This window comes from Fistularia commersonii, chromosome 22, assembly GCF_037954325.1.
Source record: "Fistularia commersonii isolate RoL2024-O1a breed Wild chromosome 22, RoL_Fcom_v1.0, whole genome shotgun sequence".
NCBI lineage: Eukaryota > Metazoa > Chordata > Actinopteri > Syngnathiformes > Fistulariidae > Fistularia > Fistularia commersonii.
Genome location: NC_141305.1, coordinates 7,383,277 through 7,403,352, shown reverse-complemented (window position 1 = coordinate 7,403,352; position 20,076 = coordinate 7,383,277). Strand labels below are relative to the sequence as shown.

The window sequence follows — 20,076 nt, the reverse complement described above, 5'->3', positions numbered from 1 at the left end:
CCTCCTTTTAAAATGATCAACGAATATAATATATGTATATATAAACTAATTTTAGCGCATCATGACAGCTCTCAGGTGAGCAAATCCCTATTTTTAATGTTTTTACTTTTAAAAGTAAGTCTGCCATGTGGCCGCTAGAGGACGCGCTAACCTTGGTGGAGACACTGATAGTCGTCATGCAGACGCTGTGAAATTTCTGCCGTTGACAACGCTTGGGAGTAAAAATATGGAACAATATTTTTTTGTCCCATCAAATATGAATTTAAACTTGTAAGACCTTTATACAGAGACTTACTGTCACTGAATAAAGAATTGTACAGACTGATAACAGTATATTTGCTTTTGAAGATCAATTGTATTGTTTTTGGTCCCCCTCCAAATAAGAAATCCATTAGTAGATTTTGAAAAAAAAAAAAAAAACATTTCAAATAAATCTGCAGGGAAAAATAATTCTGCTAAATGTGTTAAAACAAAGAAAATAAGGAAGAAAATATCAAAAAATGTGTTTAAAAAATAATCCCACAGGGTTGCATGCAAAACATGCCTTAAATTGCCCTGTCAGGTGAATGAGTGAGGGAACGGTTGCATGTTTGTTTATGAGCTGTAAATGAGTGAGTGAACACCAACAAATCTGATACGTGCAGAATTAATACCATGGATAATGAATGAATATACGTACATATGTATGTATTGTATGCGTATTCTTATTCATTTACAAGGGGCGCTTAAAAAACAGGATTAAAACCACCCTATTTTCCAGCAGGATTCAAAAATGATCTCATTGATTTATATTCTGTCAACACGTTAGTTTATTGTCATTGTTGCGAAAAGAAATTGTCAACAAATAGTTTCGGGCTTGGAGTTTGCCGGGGGCTGCGGCTCCGAAGGGGGGCTCGCTCGGCGCCGTCTCGTGACGTCTCGGCTTCTGATTGGCTTATGCTAACGAGTGGGCGGGCTTTCCGCGAGGGAGTAGGTGACGTCAGTTCCCCCCGTTCGCGAAGAGCGAAACAAACATGGCGACGGACTGGAGCGGACGGGGGTTAACGCTAACTGTATTCGCATTTTCTTGCCTTGTGGCGGGCAGGCGGGCCGAGGCGGCGGCGTCCGAGCCGCGGGCCGCCACGCGGGTCCTCGGCATGCGACTGGAGAAGAGCGACACGCCGGCGGAGACCACCGAGAGGGGAGTAATCCAGGTGACCGAGGGCAGCGACATCCTCTTCAGGTTCTACGGGCTACACTTGTTCCCCAACAGCTCGGCGCTCGTCCGGTTCACGGAACTTTACTCAAGCGAAGCGGAGGACGACGACCACGGCGCTATCGTCGTGTCGTTCAACAGAACTTGTCCCGAACACACCAAGGACATCGCGGTGAAGGGGCTCATGGAGGTCAGCAACCAGAACACCTCCGGGCTCGTCAACCTGACGGTGAAGCAGCTCCGCAAGAGCGAGGTGGTGAAGGTGTTCGGCTTGTGCGTCCGCGACGCGCAGGCGCAGGAGGAGAGGTGGCACCTGCTGGACGAGAAGGACGGTCGGTTGCGGGTGGTGGAGGTGAAGAAGTCCCTGCTGCCCATCTGGCTGCAGGTGATCCTCATCTCCTTCCTGCTGGTGCTGTCTGGCATGTTTAGTGGGCTCAACCTGGGCCTGATGGCGCTGGACCCCATGGAGCTGCGCATCGTGCAGAGCTGTGGCACCGAGAAGGAGAAGAAGTACGCCCGCAAGATTGAGCCCATCCGCAGGAAAGGGAACTACCTGCTGTGCTCGCTGCTTCTTGGCAACGTCCTGGTCAACACCACCCTCACCATCCTGCTGGACGACCTCACCAAGTCGGGCATCGGCGCCGTGGTCGCCTCCACCATCGGGATCGTGATCTTCGGCGAGATCGTCCCCCAGGCGCTGTGCTCCAGGCACGGCCTGGCCGTCGGCGCCAACACCATCCTGGTGACCAAGCTTTTCATGCTCCTCACCTTCCCGCTGTCCTGGCCCATCAGCAAGATCCTGGACCGAGTCCTGGGCCAGGAGATCGGCACCGTGTACAACCGCGAGAAGCTGGTGGAGATGCTGAAGGTGACGGAGCCGTACAACGACCTGGTGAAAGAGGAGCTGAACATGATCCAGGGCGCTCTGGAGCTCCGCACGAAGACGGTGGAGGACGTGATGACGCCCATCGGTAATTGCTTCATGATCCACAGCGACGCCGTGTTGGACTTCAACACCATGTCGGAGATCATGGAGAGCGGCTACACTCGCATCCCCGTCTACGAGGACGAGCGGTCCAACATCGTGGACATCCTTTTCGTCAAGGACCTGGCCTTCGTCGACCCGGACGACTGCACCACCCTGAAGACCATCACCAAGTTCTACAACCACCCGGTGCACTTCGTCTTCCACGACACTAAGCTGGACTCCATGCTGGAGGAGTTCAAGAAAGGTTTGTGCGACGCTTGGATCCCTCGGAAAAAAAAAAACGAAATCGACAATTTTACGGGCAATCAGGTATTGGGTCTTACAGGGACAGTTCACCTCATCTAAACAGCAGAAATATGTCTTTTCCTGACACCTCAATTTTCAAATTAATAATAATTACTATCTTGTGAGGTTTTCCAGGGAAATCTTTTTTTTTCACCTAATTTCTTCCAGAATTTGCATTTATTCTACATTCATTTCAGGGTCACAAGCGCCCAAACTGTTGCTTTAGTCCTCATCGCCCAGCCGTAGCCTCGCACAGACTTTAATCTTCTTTTTCACAATATACATTTTTTACTAGTTTTTTGGATATGTCTGTGAACTGTCCCTTTATTGCCACCGTGTGCATTGGTACGTCCATGTGACTCCTCCCTCTCGCAGGTGTGCAGAACCGCAACGTGTTCAGTCCAACTGTGTTTACGCAGGAGGAAGGGGACTTACTGGCCCAGGTTGACCTTTGACCTTCATAGGGGTGAAACCTGTGGTGGTAGACACAATCCCGTGGGCGTGGGTTACACAAGTGAAAACTGAAGCGCCACTGCAATATTTATATATATATATATATATATATATATATATATATATATATATTTTTTTTTTTTTTTTCAAAATAGTTGATGTCAAATTTCGTCCAAACCAAAGACAGAGGTGGTCGGTATTTGTGTGTTGCAGAAGTTACTTCACATTTTAAAACACACACACACACACGCATCACAAAGGATACAATCTCTTGACATGGAAAATCAAAGCGACAGGCAGTTCAAACAGACGGATGGGCCGCCTGTAAATAGAGCTAAAAATATCTTTCGGGACCTACCGCAGTGGGTCTTCTTCGATGTGTCATTGGTTGGCTTGAAGATGGAATTGTGTTTGTGTGTTTTGCGATTTCAACCCATTTAGTAAAGGCACCGTCTCCATTGTTTACTGCTCCAACTAGACAGGTCGATGTTGACCACCCTCAGGCCCCAGAGTATTTCCATCAGTTTGAATTATTTATCTAATTGATTGATGGGACCCACTGACGGTGACTTAATTACCCCGTTCGTTAGTTTAAAATTCTCATTAAGCTGGTTCATGGCTGATGGTGGTCTCATGGGGCCATGGAGTTTCCACACAGCTGACTTGAAGAACAATTCCACATGGACCCCCCCCCCCCCCCCCCCCCACACACACACACACATGCACACACCATAAGTTGCGACTGTTTTGCAAGGCAACCCTCACACCTGATGTTTTGGTTCAGCCCAAACCGGAGTGTAAAGCCCGACTTCACAAAACCTAAGACCACACCGCTGCACCGGCACGGAGGCTTTATCAGGCCGTAAATGTGACATTGCACTTTCATTAGTCACAACATTATCCTGTTTTATTCCTCACCCATTCCCCGCCACTTTTGTCTTTTTAATATAACACACACACAAACACACACACACAATCATGCACGTACGCTCCTTCTCTTAGGAGCGCATAAACATACTGACGCCATCCCCTGCAGGAGTATATTTTCCCATCCTCAGGCATCTTGTCCCAAGGTCAGACAGTGGACACACACACACAAACACACACACACACACACACATACTCTTGCTGTGTCTGTAATCCCAGCGCCGGCGGCGGCGAGGAATGGCCGATTGCGTGTCAGTGTCTGCGGTTGCATCAGCGTCCCGGGAGACGTCCTAATGGAGAAGGTCGTCACAGTGGCGGCTTTGTAAACTTTGCTGGGAAAAAAAAAGTTTGGCGTGAAAAAAACAGAACCACCGCTTCAGGGCCGAGTCCACCGACAAAAGCGGGGCCCACATCTGATGATCAGTGAGCGCTTGTGTTTCTTTTTTCCCCCCCTACCTTGAATGGAGCACAGTCTTTAATCGAGGCATCGCGTCTGCCAAGATGGCCTTCAGCCGACGGACCTGACAGGAAGTGGAGCCCGGAGGTTTTATTTCCAGCAGATAACCACCTCAGACATTTATTTAATTCTTCTTGATATTTCTGTCTGTCTAGATGATGTTACCATGGCTACTGTCCCTCCTTTTTTTTTGGATGAAAAAAATATAAAGTTGTTTTTAAGAGGCCGGCCTTCTTTATTCACAAGGAGAAATCCGTTTTGCTCTTGAAATGTCATGCGCATTTCTTCTGAATAGAGATTTAAGATCAAATCTTTAGAGTAAGATCCGGGTCTTTACTCCCTGGTCTGGAATCATGATCCAAGTCTTTAGCCCTCAAGTCCTGAGTCCAATCCCAAGTCATAGGACATTCTGCTCACGAGATTTGCTCCCCAGTTCCGAGTCTGTTCAAGACCCATCTCTTTACTCTCGAGTCCCAAATCCAGATCCTGATATTCACTCTCTCATCCCGCATCAAGACTCTGTTTTTACTGTCTCTTCTTGAATCATGACCCAGGTCTCTACTCTCAAGTCCCAAATCAAGACCCCGGATTTCACTCCTTAGTCCTCAATCAAGACCCTTATCTTTTCTCTCCTGTCCAAAGTCAAGAACCAGTAAATTTCTTTCTAGTCACAGGTCAAGACCGAGGTCTCTGCTCTCTCGTCCCAAATCAAGACTCTTATCCTGCATCAAGGCCCTGGTTTTTACTGTCTCATCTTGAATCATGACCCCAGGTCTGAATCCTGACTTACTCTCCAGTCTCAAATCAAGACCCTGGTTTTCACCCTCTTGTCCCAGAGGAATAAAAGTCATAAAATGTGCGTCTCTTCTTCGCTGACTCCAACTCACGTGACCCGATTCCATGTCCGCCTGAAAAGCGAACGATGATGTCACTGTTTCAAATCGTCTCGTGAACAAGCTGCAGTCCGAGTCATGTCTGTCCCTCCAGTCTCACGGTCCGATGCTGCACTTTTTGCGATGATGCAACTAGTATTTAACAATTTTGACCCTCCACGCCCTGCGCTGTGTTGTCATGGTAACCCGGAGGCCGGACCTGACCGCCACCGCTGTCCCCAAAACCCCCCCGACCTCTCTCCTTTCGCCTGACTCCCCGCTTCCATCTCAAGTTCCACTCACCGCTGCTTGGCATCGGTTGCCGGGGCGATGGCATCTGACAGTGTGTACAAAGGTCACGCTCTGTATCGTCGGAACTGTTTACTTTTGAGGCCAGGAGTTTGATTGCGAAATGAAAGATAATAGGGACCATCATCAATACTGAATATACTAGCAATTCTGTGTTTGTTTGTGTGTGTGTGTGTGTGTGTGTGTGTGTGTGTGTGTGTGACCTTTTTAGATTGATTGACTGTGAGGAGACCTCATTAGGTGACATGAAATGTTAATGACATATTGTCAGACCAGGAATCAGTAACGGGACATGGTATTGTCTTTCAGATTGTCTCCCAAGAACCATATTTCGCAAAGTCACTATCGGAGCTCAACATGCTATAGAACCTGTTCCGGCTGAATCACCCAAAATAGTTGCAGAACTTGCTGCGGATGTAGATTTTATTTTCGAACTCATTGTAGAACATTTGTAGTTGTAGAACCTGGGAAGCTTTGGAACGTGTTGTAGGATATTCAGTCTTACTTTGGATGCGGTAGAACATGCTGTACCTGCAGAACAGGGGTGTCACACTCATTTTCAGCCAGGCCACATCAGCATAATAGTTGCCCTCAAAGGGCCACATGTAACGGTAACAGTATAAATGTAAACTAATGTAAAATAAATGTAATACTCCTTAATGTTGAATAACTCCGAATGTATTACTCATTCAAATCCAAAATGTTACATATGCATTCCCATCTTTCTTGAAACAGCCTTCAATTTGCATCAACTTTTCTCTCCCCAGACATTTAGGGATAATTTTTATTTCTCTATTCCACTTGTTGAAAAAATCGCATTGATGTGGATACTCCGCAATTTACTGGCGGGGTGCCATCACTTCGCGGGTAACACGATCGGCGTGAATTGTGGTAAATGATGATGTCGCGGACCGCAATTGGCACGCAGGCCTTGAGTTTGACCTGTGCCGTAGAAGATCCCAGCAAACCACGGTAGCTGTGGAACATGCCTGAACATAGTAGAACATACTGTATCTGTAGAAAATGCTGTAGAACCTCCATAGCGGTAGAATGTGCTGTGGCAGATGAACATGCTATAGAACCTTCCCAGCTGCAGAACATGCGGTAGAAACTTGATGGAATCTGCTGTGTCCAGTTGTGGATCATGCTGTAGCTCTAGATCATGCTGTAGCCTTGAACGCACTCTTGCAGCAGAGCATTCTGTAGAACTTTCCCGGCTTTAGACCGCGATGTAACTGTAGAACATGCTTCAGCAGTAGGTTCAGCAGTAGAACATGCCGTACCTGTAGCATTAGAGCGTCATTTCTCTGTAGGACGGGCCGTAGCTTTAAAATGTGCTGTACCCCCAGAGCGTGCGTATCAATGGAACGTTCCATAGCTGTAGAACATACCGTAGCTGGAGAACGTGCTTCAACAGTAGAATGTGCTGTACCTCTAGAAGGTGCTGTAGCAATAGCACGTACCATAGCTATAAAACATGCTCTAGTACTGAAACATGCCATAGCTGTTGAACATGCTAAGAGCTCTAGTATGTGGCATAGCTGTAGAACGTGCTACAACTCTAGAACGGGCTGTACCCCTAGAACATGCTGTAGCGTTAGACCGTACCGTAGTTGTAGAACGTGACGTAGTCATAGAACATGACATAGCCATTAAATGTGATGTAGCCACAGAGCGTGCTCCAACAGTAGAGTGTGCCATAGCTGTTGAACGTGCTTTAGGTGTTGTTGATTAACTGAATATTGTTTGTTTTCATTGGTTTTGCCCCCTTTTCTTTGTGACTTTGGTTTTAAAAAAAAAACTCAAGTATTTAAATCAGTCCAGAGTCAAATCAGTTTATATAAACCATGTGGGCTCTCTTGTCTGGATCTCCACTAAGATTAGGGCGATATGTTCATCGGAGGCACCTGACAACAGGGGGTGGGATAACACTGCCACTCATTGTGCTAAGCTAACTAGCATGAGGTGGGTGTCTAGCCGCCACATTGATTTGAACATGTACTAAATAACAGACATGTATTAATCACTCAATGAGTAAACCTCATTGACGTATCCTTGGACGCCCTTTAAAAGTTTTTTTTTTTCTTCTATTAACATAAACGCATAAATGGATTCTAATCTGTTTAACTTTCTGCCTTTTGTATGCTCTTGTACCTGGACCTGTTTTTTTTTTTTTTTTTTGTTGATGGAGAAAACAGAGCAGGTGGAACCCAAACACACCACTGTTGTAGTTACGAAGAATAATTTCCAATAATAATGGCTTGGTGCAGCGAAAGGAAAAAAAACAAAATATTTCGGACACAAGGAGGGTGTTTGTTTTCCTTCGACCCTCCAATTCAGCCGCAAATTCCAGCAGAAAATTTGTGAGAAATTACCGAAAAACCGACAACACTGACTCAAAGGCTGGGCCACAAAGAACCGTGACGTCTCCCTCCCCACATCAGCCAAGACGTCACTCACAAAAATCGAGAAATGCCAGAAACCCAGAAAGAACAATTTCCTTCCAACTGAAAAGCGCATCAGACCGGGGACAGAGTGCTTCCCATGTGCGGAGATTGCCATGTGACCCGACGCAGCCAATCGGTGGTCAAATTAGCCACAACAGAAACACCACAGATCACGATGTGAATGGTGTTTCTCCCATATTTGTAGTGGAGGGGGATGTGTGTCCGCTGTGTGTGTGTGGTGTGTGTGTGTGTGTATCAATGTTTGGGCACTTATCCGCTTATCCCCCCTCCCGTCTAATGACAGTTTGTCTTGTTTAGACTTGAGACACATTTCCACTGTAACGTACGTGTGTGTGTGTTTTTACGGATCCACAGGAATGCGTGTTCACGGATTTTTCCCAACGTGTGTGTTCATTGATCCAGTTATACGCGTTTATGGGTCCACTGTAACACATGTGTGTTCACAGATCCTCGGTAACGTGTGTTACTGCACATGGTAACGTGTGTTCACAGATCCTTATGAACGTGTTTGTTTACGAATCATCTACAATGTGTGTGTTCATTCATCCACCGTAAAGTGTGTTCATGGATCCACCGTAAAGTGTGTTCATGGATCCACAGCAACATGTGCGTGCGTGTGTTCACGGTACCACAGCAAAGTGTGTGTGAGTGGTGATGGAACCACAGTAACATGTGTGTGTGTGTGTGTGTGTGTTGTGTTTCCTCTCCCAACCTGTTTGTGTTTCATCGTTTATTAACATCTGGCCAGGTGATGAAAGATTATACCCTTAGTGACTTTTGTACCCTTACGCACACACACACACACACTCACACACACCCAAACCTCCATTCCTGAGCACACCTCTACTCAGACACTCCCTGGCCACACAGAACGGTGCACACACACGCACACACACACATATCCCACATCACCTGCCGCTATGGCACCGCCCTGTTGTTAGCTATTTCCAGTTCTGGAACATAATTTCCAGAAGTTTGAAGAACTCTTATGATTCTGGTTCTACCCCAGATGTCGGGTTCGGGGGTAAAACCCGTCCACCCCAAAAGGGCCCGTTTCCCTTGACATCAGGCCGCAAACACCCACCTCGAGATGCGGCTGAATGTCAGCAGTTCACCCTAATGGGCTATGGCGCTGGATGTCATGGGATTCCAGCGTATTGGAGGGAGAGACGTTTCCGTGGCGATAGAAAGCCACTTTGAATGAAAATCGCACATGTAGCTGCCAGTCAAACCCTCACCGGCTCAGGGACAGGAAGTGCCTGTGACCTCCAGCGTTGTAACTCACCCACGTCAGCTGACACCCATCCTCGCAGGTCACGTGATCGACGCAGATCCATAGCTGTTGCAATTTCTCCTTTTCCCCAGACCGACGCCGTTTGATGGCCGTGTCGACTGTGTGATGGTATCAAACCCCGAAACGGGTGTCACATTGGCGTAGGAAACGACAATGACCGGGCAGGATGTGTGCAGTTGAGAGGTTTCCCGCGACAAGGTTTTTAGTCGCCACGGCAACAAGCATCCCCCCAAAAAACAACAGAATGAATATAATGAACAAGGAGTGGGTTTGAGAATGAGCAGGTGTGATGTCATGCGGCAGCGGTGACCTCCGCGGCTCGCAGAAAGGGGTCCACAATCTCCCCCCAGAATATAAAAGTCTATTTTTCTCTCCCCACCTTCTCCTTGGTCTCCCACCATTCGCCTTACTTCCTGTCTCCCCGCGGCGTAGGCTCTGTTCGCTAGCAGTGCAACAGCGTTCTTCCCCGCTCAGATTCAAACTGTGCGTTTGTTTATGTGTGTGTGTGCGTGAAAACGCTGGCCATAATCAGTGGCTTTGTGCGATAATACTATCAGTCAGCATGGAGGAAAAGGGCTGCTCAGCAGAAACGGCGTCGGGCACAGAGAACGCCGTCTTGCGTGCCCGCTGTATGCGAGATGCCGCCGCACACGACGTTCTTAATCACAAACCCATTGATTCTTTCCGGATCGAAGGCAAGGAGTGTGTGTGACGCGATTGGACGCCCCCGGAGAGGGTGGAGGGGTCGGGGGCGACTTTGTTATTGTTTCCTCTACGAGCTAATGCCTGCTAAATTGGTGCTAGTTGATCTGCTTGGAATTCGGCGGAAAAAGGGGCCGCACCGTCTTATTATTTTTCCATGCAGCTTTTATTTTTAGCTCCCTGTAACCCAAAAGTCGGTCCGGAATTAGCATCAAAGCTAACAGGCGGGAATATTTATAGCCCGTTTCCTGTGGCGGGCAGAAAAATCACCATGCAGAGATGGATATCCAAAGGAGAAAATAACAAACGGGGGTATCTTTTAGGGTGAGAAGTCAGCTGTTTTGTACTTGTAGGGGACTTAAGCTTGCTTGTCGTTAATGCAATAAAATACAGTTCTTACAGTAATACCTTGACTTGTGAGTTAAGCTTGTAGCTCATTTTGCTTGGATAACAAATTCAATTTCCCCATTCAAAATGGATTGAAATGCTATTAATCCGTTCCATCCCCCGAGTTTTGCTACATTCCTAAATAAGAAAAATATACTTCACAGATTACAAATAATGTTTAATAAATAATACATAATAAAAGAGAATTGAAAAGGTTATATCAAGTGTATTTTCCATAAAGATCGGACGAAGGTGCTCTATCGCTAAACGTAACTTACTAGCAACACACTTAATGCTTCAATGTGTTGCTAAATGTGACTTGCATGCTAGCTATACTATACTATATCGCTAAACATAATTTAACAATCAATTTTAAACAATTTTAAAACAATCAAACTATCTCCCCAACTGCCCCTCAGGGATAGATACATTTTTTTCTGATTGTGATTCCATCTCTTTACTGACAAGTCGACAACACGCACACCTTGCTCATGTTTTTCTATGTTTTTCTCTGGGTGACCTTGTCGTGGGTGGCACGTCCGACTGTTTTTAAACGCCACTTCGCAGACAGCGGCGGCTATCCGGTGTCAAGCGCTCATTCCACTCGCTCGTAGTTTAGACTCGGCTTGAATCACGAAGCAAAAAAAATCGACTGCGCGACACCTCATGTCTCGGAAAATCCGTAAGTAAATGCATTCAAGGTCAAGGTTCCACGGTGTTAATTTTATTTCTGTTAGCTTTCAACAGCATCATCAGAGAAAAGCAGTGTACCAGAGGTCAAAGTTTGACCTTCGGACCCGGGATGTTGTTTTTTTTTTTTTTTTTTTCCCCCCCTCCAGCACTTTTTTCATTTTACAATTCAGCCAGCGAGTTCAGATCAGCTGATCGGAGCCGGCTGAACTCCGCTACTTTTTTTTTTTTTTCAAGCCGGACAAACGGGTTAGTGAAGAGCCTGACTCATCCCGCGCAGCCACCCTTTGTCTGAGAGGCATGCACGTGTGTGTGTGCTCGGCCGGCCAGCAGTGCCCTTTTTTTTTTTTTTTTTCCCCGCATCCGCCTGTGTGTGTTCTCTACGCAGCCGTTTTCAGCTGGCCGCGGTTCAGCGCCGCCAAAATGTGTCGGGCCCGCTTGTGTTTTTGCACACTGGCCACTATGCATATATGAGTGCGCGCGCGCGCGTGTGTGTGTGTGTGTGTGTGTGGCATTCCTCTCTCATACAGACCCCCTTCCCCCCTCCCTCCCCATCTTTTGTCGGCGATGTTTCGTGTCAACAAACAGCGCGGCTCGCGAGCTGGTGATGGAGGAGCCAGAGGACAGAGAGGCAGACAGGAAGGTCACCTGACCCGTTGAGAATATATTGGCAGTAATTGTTTGATACGAGGCTAACAAAAGCAAACAGGCCTTCAAATTGTGTGTGTCTGTGTGTGTGTGTGTGTGTGTGTGTGTGTGTGTGTGTGTGTTTGGTGGGGGCATCAAAGACTACACTTGACGTGTGACTTGTCCTTGGTCGTTGCGAGACAAAATCAGAAAGCGGAAGGCACAGACAAGTGTTTTGTGTGTGTGTGTGTGTGTGTGTGTGTGTGTGTGTGTGTGTGTGTGTGTGTGTGTATGTATGTGTGTGTTTGTGCGCACACACGGCGAAAGAGAAGCGGCTGCTCGACGTTCACTTCCTGTTTTGAAAAGACGGTTCCCCCCTCCCGTCCTCCCCACAGAAATCAATGACTATCTTCGCCTCTGAAAGATGTCATTTGTTATTATGGGATGTTCACTCTAAATGCCTGCTCATTTGGATTAGCAGGTTATTTTTTGCCTGTTTTCATTTCTGGTTCATTTATTTATATGTGTGTGTGTGTGTGTGTGTAACACTTAATCAGATTCTTGTGTATGTGTGAGACAGAGTGAACTGAGCTGATTTATTTTGCTTGATTTTGTTGTAGCGGCAAATGAGCATTTACCTGAAAATCAGCTGTTTTTCTCTCACCCATACACACACACACACACACCACACACAAGCACACACTCCTGTGTTTTTTTAGAAGTTGTACACTCAGCTGACGAGGGTCAGACACTGACTGGCTGAAGCTGACTGCACTTGCCTTAACCTCCTTGTGCACTTTGTGTGTTTTAAGTGAGTGTGTGTGTGTGTGTGTCTATGTATGCACGTGTGTGTGTGCTTTAAAGAAGTCAAAACTCTCAAGTGACTCTCCAAGTTGGGTTAAGTAAGTCCCATGGGGTCCTACTTCCTCTGAAATATTGACTCAGCACCACAGGGAGAGTACGCGCACAAACACACACACACACACACACCCAGAGTGCCTTTTCCATTACATGATGTCTCCATATTGGTTGGCCCAGCGATCTGGCATGGAACGAACCAGGATCTGCTAATGATTGTTCTCCGAGGCGCTTCCTGCCATGGGACTAAAATCTCCCATCAGGTCATAAATCACACTTCTAGAAATGTTCCCTCGAGAGAACACACACACACATGCGCACACACACACACACACACACATACATAGAGGATTCCAAGCCTAGAAAGTCTATTACCTGTTAGCCACAGGTCTGAAAACCCGCCAACAGCTGTCGTTATAGTAACGACAGCTACATTCAAGACAGTGGTGAGACCAGGGACACTGTATAGTTTGGAGACCGTGGGATTGAAGAGAAGACCGTAGAGATGAAGATGTTGAGGTTCTCTTTGGGGGTGACAAGGATGGATAGGATCAGGAATGAGTCAATCGGAAGGACAGCGCATGTCGGATGTTTTTGAGAGAAGGTCAGGGAAGGTCATGTACAGAGGATGGGTAGCGAATATAGTTAATATATTGTGTTGATATAGTTAATATATAGATTGAGGAAGTTGCGACTCATGAAGGGAGCAGCTGAAAGGAAAAGAAGACAGTATGTAAGGTCAAATTTCTGTAATAGAGCTCATATTAATATGCTATGAAAGTTCGATCCAGTTACAAGACACTGAGATTTTTGGTTTTGATGAATGACTACCAAAAAGTCCAGAGAGAAGCCGATCTCATGATGTGACCGGACCTTCCAGACAAAACATACCCCCTCTTCTTCGTCCTCCCGCTTACAGCGCGGTGTCCGGCCTGGGGCCAGACGGATTCCTCGCGGCGTACGTGTTGGTGAGGTGGTATCCGCCCCGCCCCTCAGGAAGCGCTGTCCAACAAGAAGGACGCACAGGACAAAAAAAAAACAAAACAAAACCAAAAGCACTTAAGAGCCCTTTTTGTTCTGTTGTCAATTGATTGACCCGCTCCGCTTTTGGAAAACAAGGTTTCCTCTGACGGGAACCGTCAATGGGACTCTCCATCTCGCTCCCCTCCCTCCTAGGAGCAGCAGGACTTGACATGAAATAAAGAGGAGACCCTTTATTACACTTATATGAACATCCGGCGGCTAATGGAAACCTGCATGCCCCGTCGATAAATGCTAAAATAGACAAGGGTTCCTTGGGATCAGATTAAGCCCCGTCAGGAGCAGAAGATAGCTTTGCCGTAATTATAATACCAACCCAGTGTAAGGATCTGTGTAATAACAGTCATTACAGTGTCAGAACAATTTGAGTCAGGGTCGAGACGAAGGCAGTTCAGTGTTAAAAAAGTAAATCATGGCCTCTAAATCCATTAAATCTACACCATAAGTTTGCCACACATAAGGTCTTCATTTGTCCTCTAACCCCGTTATTTCAGAGTCACGAAAATGCTTGCGGAAAAAAAAAAAGCAAGAAATAACATTAATAAAGGTGTGATTAAATTTCCCATGGTGGCGGTGGTGCCGTCTTCTCCAGGAGGGAAGAGTTTAAAGGGCGGACGATGGGGGGGTTAACATCATTGTCCAAAGTCCGTCCCCGACCCCTGTGATGGCGTCTACTCATTAACAGGGCCAGTCAGACAGGTGGCGATCAGAAGCCGCTTGTGCACGGTCACAGTGCATGTGTGCAGGGGCGGCGGTGAGGCGACAGGCCGGCAAAGAATCCTTTAAGGGATTAAAAAGATGAAAAAATGAATGAGTCCTTTCGTCCGGCGTCTGATTTCAAGATTCTCGAAGTTTGAGTCGCTATCTTTTTTTCCATTGAAATTAATTCCTGTTAAAATGAGGGATATCAAGGAAGTCACCGCTGGGGAAAAAAAAAAGAAAAAGAAAAAAAAAATCACCAAACTATAAGCAAGAAATTCCCTGAAAATCAGCCATGATTCACAAAAAAACAGAAAATAAATGTGTCAAGATCACTTTATTAACAAGATCACTCTGTGCCTCTAACTTGTTTTTTTAATTCAGATTATCACAATAACTAAAGTGAAAATGAACACACTAAATCTGTAATTTATAATTATCTCCTGGATTATGAATCGGGATTGGATTGAACATAATCCTGAGTGGTGCTGGAAGGCGAACCACCCGGGGAGGATTATAGTGTATAGACTAGTTATAAAGTACCTTTCTTGCTATTGTGCATGTTTATTTTAAAGTAAAGGCATTCAGCTAATTTAGCCCTCTTCGGCTAATTTAGCCCCCCTACCCCAAGGTAAAAATTCTGATAATTTATGTCTGATTTCTAGATTAATCTCTATGACAACGGTATGCTGGCCTAGATTCCCATTGATTTTCACAACTGGGGATTCGTTAGTTTATCTTTCATGATGTTTGCAAACAACTCCTGCTAGTTGAAGCATCTCTTGGTGAAGTTTTCATTGGGGGATGGTTTGACTGACAGATGATGAAGATGATGATGCTCTTTTCCCAGGGAAGTCCCACCTGGCCATCGTGCAGAAGGTGAACAACGAGGGGGAGGGGGACCCCTTCTACGAGGTGCTCGGGCTGGTCACCCTCGAGGACGTCATCGAGGAGATCATCAAGTCGGAGATCCTGGACGAGTCGGACCTTTACAGTGAGTCGGTCGCCGAGGCGCATCGGTTCCGAGGAGGCATCATGGCGTTTTTTTTTTTCAAAATCAAGTCATTTGTGTGTGTGTGTGTCTTGTCAGCTGATAACCGCACCAGGAAAAAAGTAGCACCCAACAAGAACAAGAGGGACTTTTCCGCCTTCAAACACGAAAGCGAATCCAAAGTGAAGATCTCTCCTCAGCTGCTGTTGGCCGCCCATCGCTTTCTGGCTACAGGTGGGAGATGCGCGCACACATTGCACACACAGTGTTTCCGAAGCGGTGTAAAAGCCGTTTATTTCCCCATGTGGGTCTGGTCCTTGTCAAATCCAACTATCATCATATCCTGCGAGCCTTCCTTTTAGTGGCTGTTGCCGTGGTTACCGTATCACCTCACCAAAAAGTCATACTCAGCCGGTCTCGACTGAGACGCGCGGTTTTATCTATATCGTGTGTGTTTTTCAGGCAAAAAGGTCGGAGGAGGAGTGTGTCCATGCCCACCCTGTAGTCATCGTGATTTTTTTGCATGGTTTTAACCGCTTTTTGTTGCCATGGTTACTTCGACTGTTAGCAAAGGCACTTTTTGATATAAAAAGCACTTTTTTAGATGCTCCCTGAGTAGAAGCCCAAATATGATCATTTGTTGTTTTGTTTTTGTTTTTTGTTTACATTTTTTTTGCATAGTTTTTCACCAGCTGACGTTACCATGGATACTTCCAATGTTATCAGACGTCGTTTCCTTACCAAGAATCCCGTTCGGTCTCCACAAAGTTGAAGAAGGACTCCAGATCCTCAGTGATTCTTTTTTAGATATTTTTTATGTTCGTGTTCTGCCGATTTCTGTTGCTGTGGTTACTCAAAGCGGTACCGAACCAAATTGCACGTATTTAAACCCTCGGCTCGATCGGGAGTGGGTGATTCCACCGGCGCCCACTATATCACGATTCACTTTGAAAGGTGCTTGTTTGTCTTTTGCGTTCACATTGTGCACCCTCACCCCAGGGTGTGTATGTGTGCAGGGTGTGGAGTGTCTTTTGTGTTTTCTGCACACACAAGTACACTCATCTGCACGTACACATACTCACAACCTTTAAAAAATAAGCGACCTTTTACGTGTTGCATTCCTCTCCTTATTTATTTATAATGCCGGGTCATCTCTTCCTATCTCATTTTCCGTTTTTGTAATAAATCCTATATAAGAATAATAATTGACAATGATGGAAATGAAAATAAGTGACCTTGTTTTCTGTTAATTTTTCTTTCCAAGGTAAGTGTAAGGTTGGGTACATTATTATTATTTATGTTATATAACTGTAATATCATATTTGAAGAATGTTTGAAATGTAATAAAGTATCTTATTTTTCATCGATGAATGGATTTATTATTATAAAGATATAATAATGAATTGTTCATCAAGCTCTTTCGGTCACAGGTCACAGAATGCCTATGGGAGCAATTTTAAAGTGCATCTTTCTCCGCAGAGGTGAGCCTGTTCAGCCCGTCTCAGATCTCGGACAAGGTCCTGCTGCGAATCCTGCGCCATCCCGACGTGATCCAGGAGATCAAGTTCAACGACAGCGACAAGCGCTCGCCGCATCACTACGTTTACCAGAGGGGGAAGCCGGTCGACTACTTCGTCCTCATCCTACAGGTATGTCGCCGCCGCCGCTGCCGCCACAGGTCCGCCGCTCTCTCAATACGTGCTTTCCGGCTCCTGCTGAGACAAGTGGGATGTCAGTTGGGCCGACGCGGACGTTCAGGGCCGTAATCTGGATTATCAGGTTTGGGTTGTTGTGTCTGTAACGACATAAGAACAGTTGAAGGGAGTTTTTTTGGGCTGCTAAACAGATACCCTTATCTTAAGTCCTAAGATAACCGAAAGAGCATAAGAAAGCGCGGTTGTTCTGTTTTTGTTAATCTCGCTAATATCAATTTGATTTTTTTTTTTTTCAAAGCAAATTCACTTTGTTCAAAACTGTTGAAAGATCTGCTGCGTTAGAAAAAAAAAACGACGCAATTTCCCTTAAAGTTTGCAAAATATTTACCTGAAATTTTAACCATAATTCGATTGTCTGTGGAGGTTCTCAGTCATCCAGGTCAAGGTGGATTCTTGTCAAAATCTTCTTGTCTTGGCAACTTCAGTTCCTCAGATATAAAGGAACCCTCTCGGATGAGGGATCAAATGTCTTCAAGTGAAGAAGCTCAAGTTCAGTTGCCAAGATAAGAAGATTTTGACATAATTTGATAAATTTTGAAATTGTCAGAAAATCAAGAGTTTTTTTCTGTGGAGGTTCTCAGTAATCCAGGTCATGGTGAATTCTTGTGAACTGAAGAAGCCTCTCGGATGAGGGGGTGAAATGTCTTCAAGTGAAGAAACTCAGTTGCCACGGCAAGATTTTAACAAGACTAATGTTCATTTTTGGACCATTTAATTTGTTCTGCTGAGTTAAAAAAAAACAGAAAAACACCAAGGGGGGAGGGGAATGAAATGTGGAAAAATTTCCCCACAAAATTTGCAAGAAATTTACTTGAAATGCTACCATAATTTGATGAATTTTGAAATTCTCAGAAAATCAAACCTGAAATGTATCTTTACATGATATAATTGGATCCGCTGAGTTAAAAAAAAAATCTGAAAATCACCTGGGGAGAGGAAAAAAAAGACATGAAGAAATTCCATGAAATTTCACCACAAAATTTGCAAGATGTTTATCTGAAATGCAACCATAATTTGATAAATTTTTGAAATGATCCGAAAGTCAAGGCTAGTTTTCACCTTCTGATGACTTAATTTGATACCGGAAAAAGAGAGAATGAGAAGATACAGGCGCCCTGCCAGCATCCCATAATACAATATAGCCGTGACCACGCCAGCTCTGTTGACTGTTGTTTCTAAGTCATTACATTTTTATGACACTATTTATCTGATGGTATATTTGCACGGTGGAAAACTGCAGTCGCAAAATGAAGATCATTCGTTTTTAATAACGCAAACCCCCTCGAGATGTATAGGCGGCTTTTCCGGAGCCTCGAAAAAAGGTGAGGTCGTCGGGTTACCACGGCAACGAATCTCCACCTGGTGAGGATACCCTTTGGAAGAGGCATTACAATTCCTCGGTGCCCTGCGTCTGAAAACTTTAGATACATCACTTCGCAAACACAAAAGATGCACGCGCGGTCCTGGTCCCGATTCTCGATCGCCATGGTTACCAAGTGTTTGAGGTGGAACTTCCCATAATCTGGTTTCCAGCAGCGTGAGAACAGAGTGCTTCGCAGCGATGGAGACATTCCCCGCTCTAAACTAAATGTCACAGTCCCATTGCTTCAGCCTCGATGAGAGAAGCGCAGCATCACGGACTATGACTCCTCTTCCTCCCCCCATCAATAAGCTGATGATCAAACCGACAGGGAAAGTGGAATTGTTGGAAAGACATGTGTGGAAAGTGAAAGGCCGTCGAAGGTGAACAAATTCTAAGGTCAGAGCTGTTCAACTCCTCCTCCCACCCAGGTCGTGATGTCACCCGCCGTAGCCACGGGAACGCCGCCTCGAGCCTTCGCTAACCCATCAATAATACAATAGGTCAACCGATCATCAATCGGTTATCCGCCAATCCTTCTGTACAACAGTTTTTTTAATCAAGCCATTCAGTCCAATTTAGTTGATCCATTGATAGTTTCATTCATTACGGCTGAGTCAAGCCATCGCTTATTGGCTAGCCATACTTAGCTAATCAATCTATCATCATCATATATTAATTATGGTCCCAAAGTCAATTTAGGAAGTTCATCGATAAACAAATAAGGAAGGAGAAAATACAAAAACGTAGAAAAATAGTAAATTAAATTATTTTATTGGGAAATCTAGATAAAGTTAAATTATTTGTAGAATTTTAAAAACAGGATGAAAAATCATAGGAGAGAAGTTTAGCCCTGGGATCATCTGTCCTAGGATGGCGAGGGAAGGGGACCTGTCCCTTGAAAGAGGCTTGGTAATGTTCAGCATTTCATAGGATGTCGAGGGGTGGGCTTGAACGTTTGGGGTCTTGCAAATCAACGACACACACACACACACACACACACACACACACACACACACACACATTTAAATGTAAACATGCCATCCTGTTTGGTGTTTGTGGCACGTGTACATGTACACAATGGGAAAATAATCCTTGCCATTCACCCCCCTACACACACACACATGCATTCGGTTCCCACACAACCATATTGTGATGATGTCATCGCTCCCAAACAGTCATTAGAGGCTGCTTTAGTTACTCAGACGTCCCCACCCCATTCCTCCAACCCAGGCCAGATCTTCCCAGCGGTTGGGACACCGCAAAGACCCCACACACATAGCTTAATCCACTGAGACCTTTTTTTTAAGTGGGTGGCATTTAGTGTGAGCTTGCTACTGCTGGGGGGGGGGGGTTGACTGAAGGGAGCCACTTGTTGTTAAAACGGGAATTTGAGAGAAAGCAGAAGTGCGTGGCAGAGATGATGCGAGTTCTGCTTCCCCTTTTTTCTTGCGCCCTCAGTCAATCCCCCCCCTCCCCCCTCGTCATTGTCATCACAGCTTTTCAAGATTCAGGAACTTGGAACGGGAGGGTTATGGACCCAAATGCAATACCAATAACTGGTACCAACAGAGAAAGAGTTCAAAGATTTTAATGAGGCTCTGGCAGCAGGTGAACACTTCGCAAAGCGGCAAGGTCGTCACTGCGGAGACAAGTATGGATGCTGCTGAAGTCTGATGGGAGGCCAAACAAAGCAACCCGTCCCATGGGAAAGGGGAGAAAAACAACCTGGAAACTAGTAGTACTAATCAGTACTCC

General features: G+C 45.6%; 1 protein-coding gene across 4 annotated transcripts in view; it reads left to right on the top strand.

The window, feature by feature from the left end:
- The first annotated feature begins 921 nt into the window (after positions 1-921).
- LOC147221570 (metal transporter CNNM4-like) overlaps positions 922-20,076 on the top strand; it is a 39,838-nt gene continuing 20,683 nt past the window's right edge. The window contains exons 1-4 of one of the 4 annotated variants that reach the window (XM_086169145.1): positions 926-2,427; positions 15,103-15,246; positions 15,343-15,477; positions 16,723-16,892. In XM_086169145.1, coding sequence (XP_086025271.1) covers positions 1,014-2,427; positions 15,103-15,246; positions 15,343-15,477; positions 16,723-16,892 — 1,863 coding nt within the window. In that variant the 5' untranslated portion in view covers positions 926-1,013. Of the gene's footprint in view, positions 2,428-15,102; positions 15,478-16,722; positions 16,893-20,076 lie in introns of all 4 variants that reach the window. The other 3 variants (XM_086169146.1, XM_086169143.1, XM_086169144.1) reach the window with 3 other exon arrangements.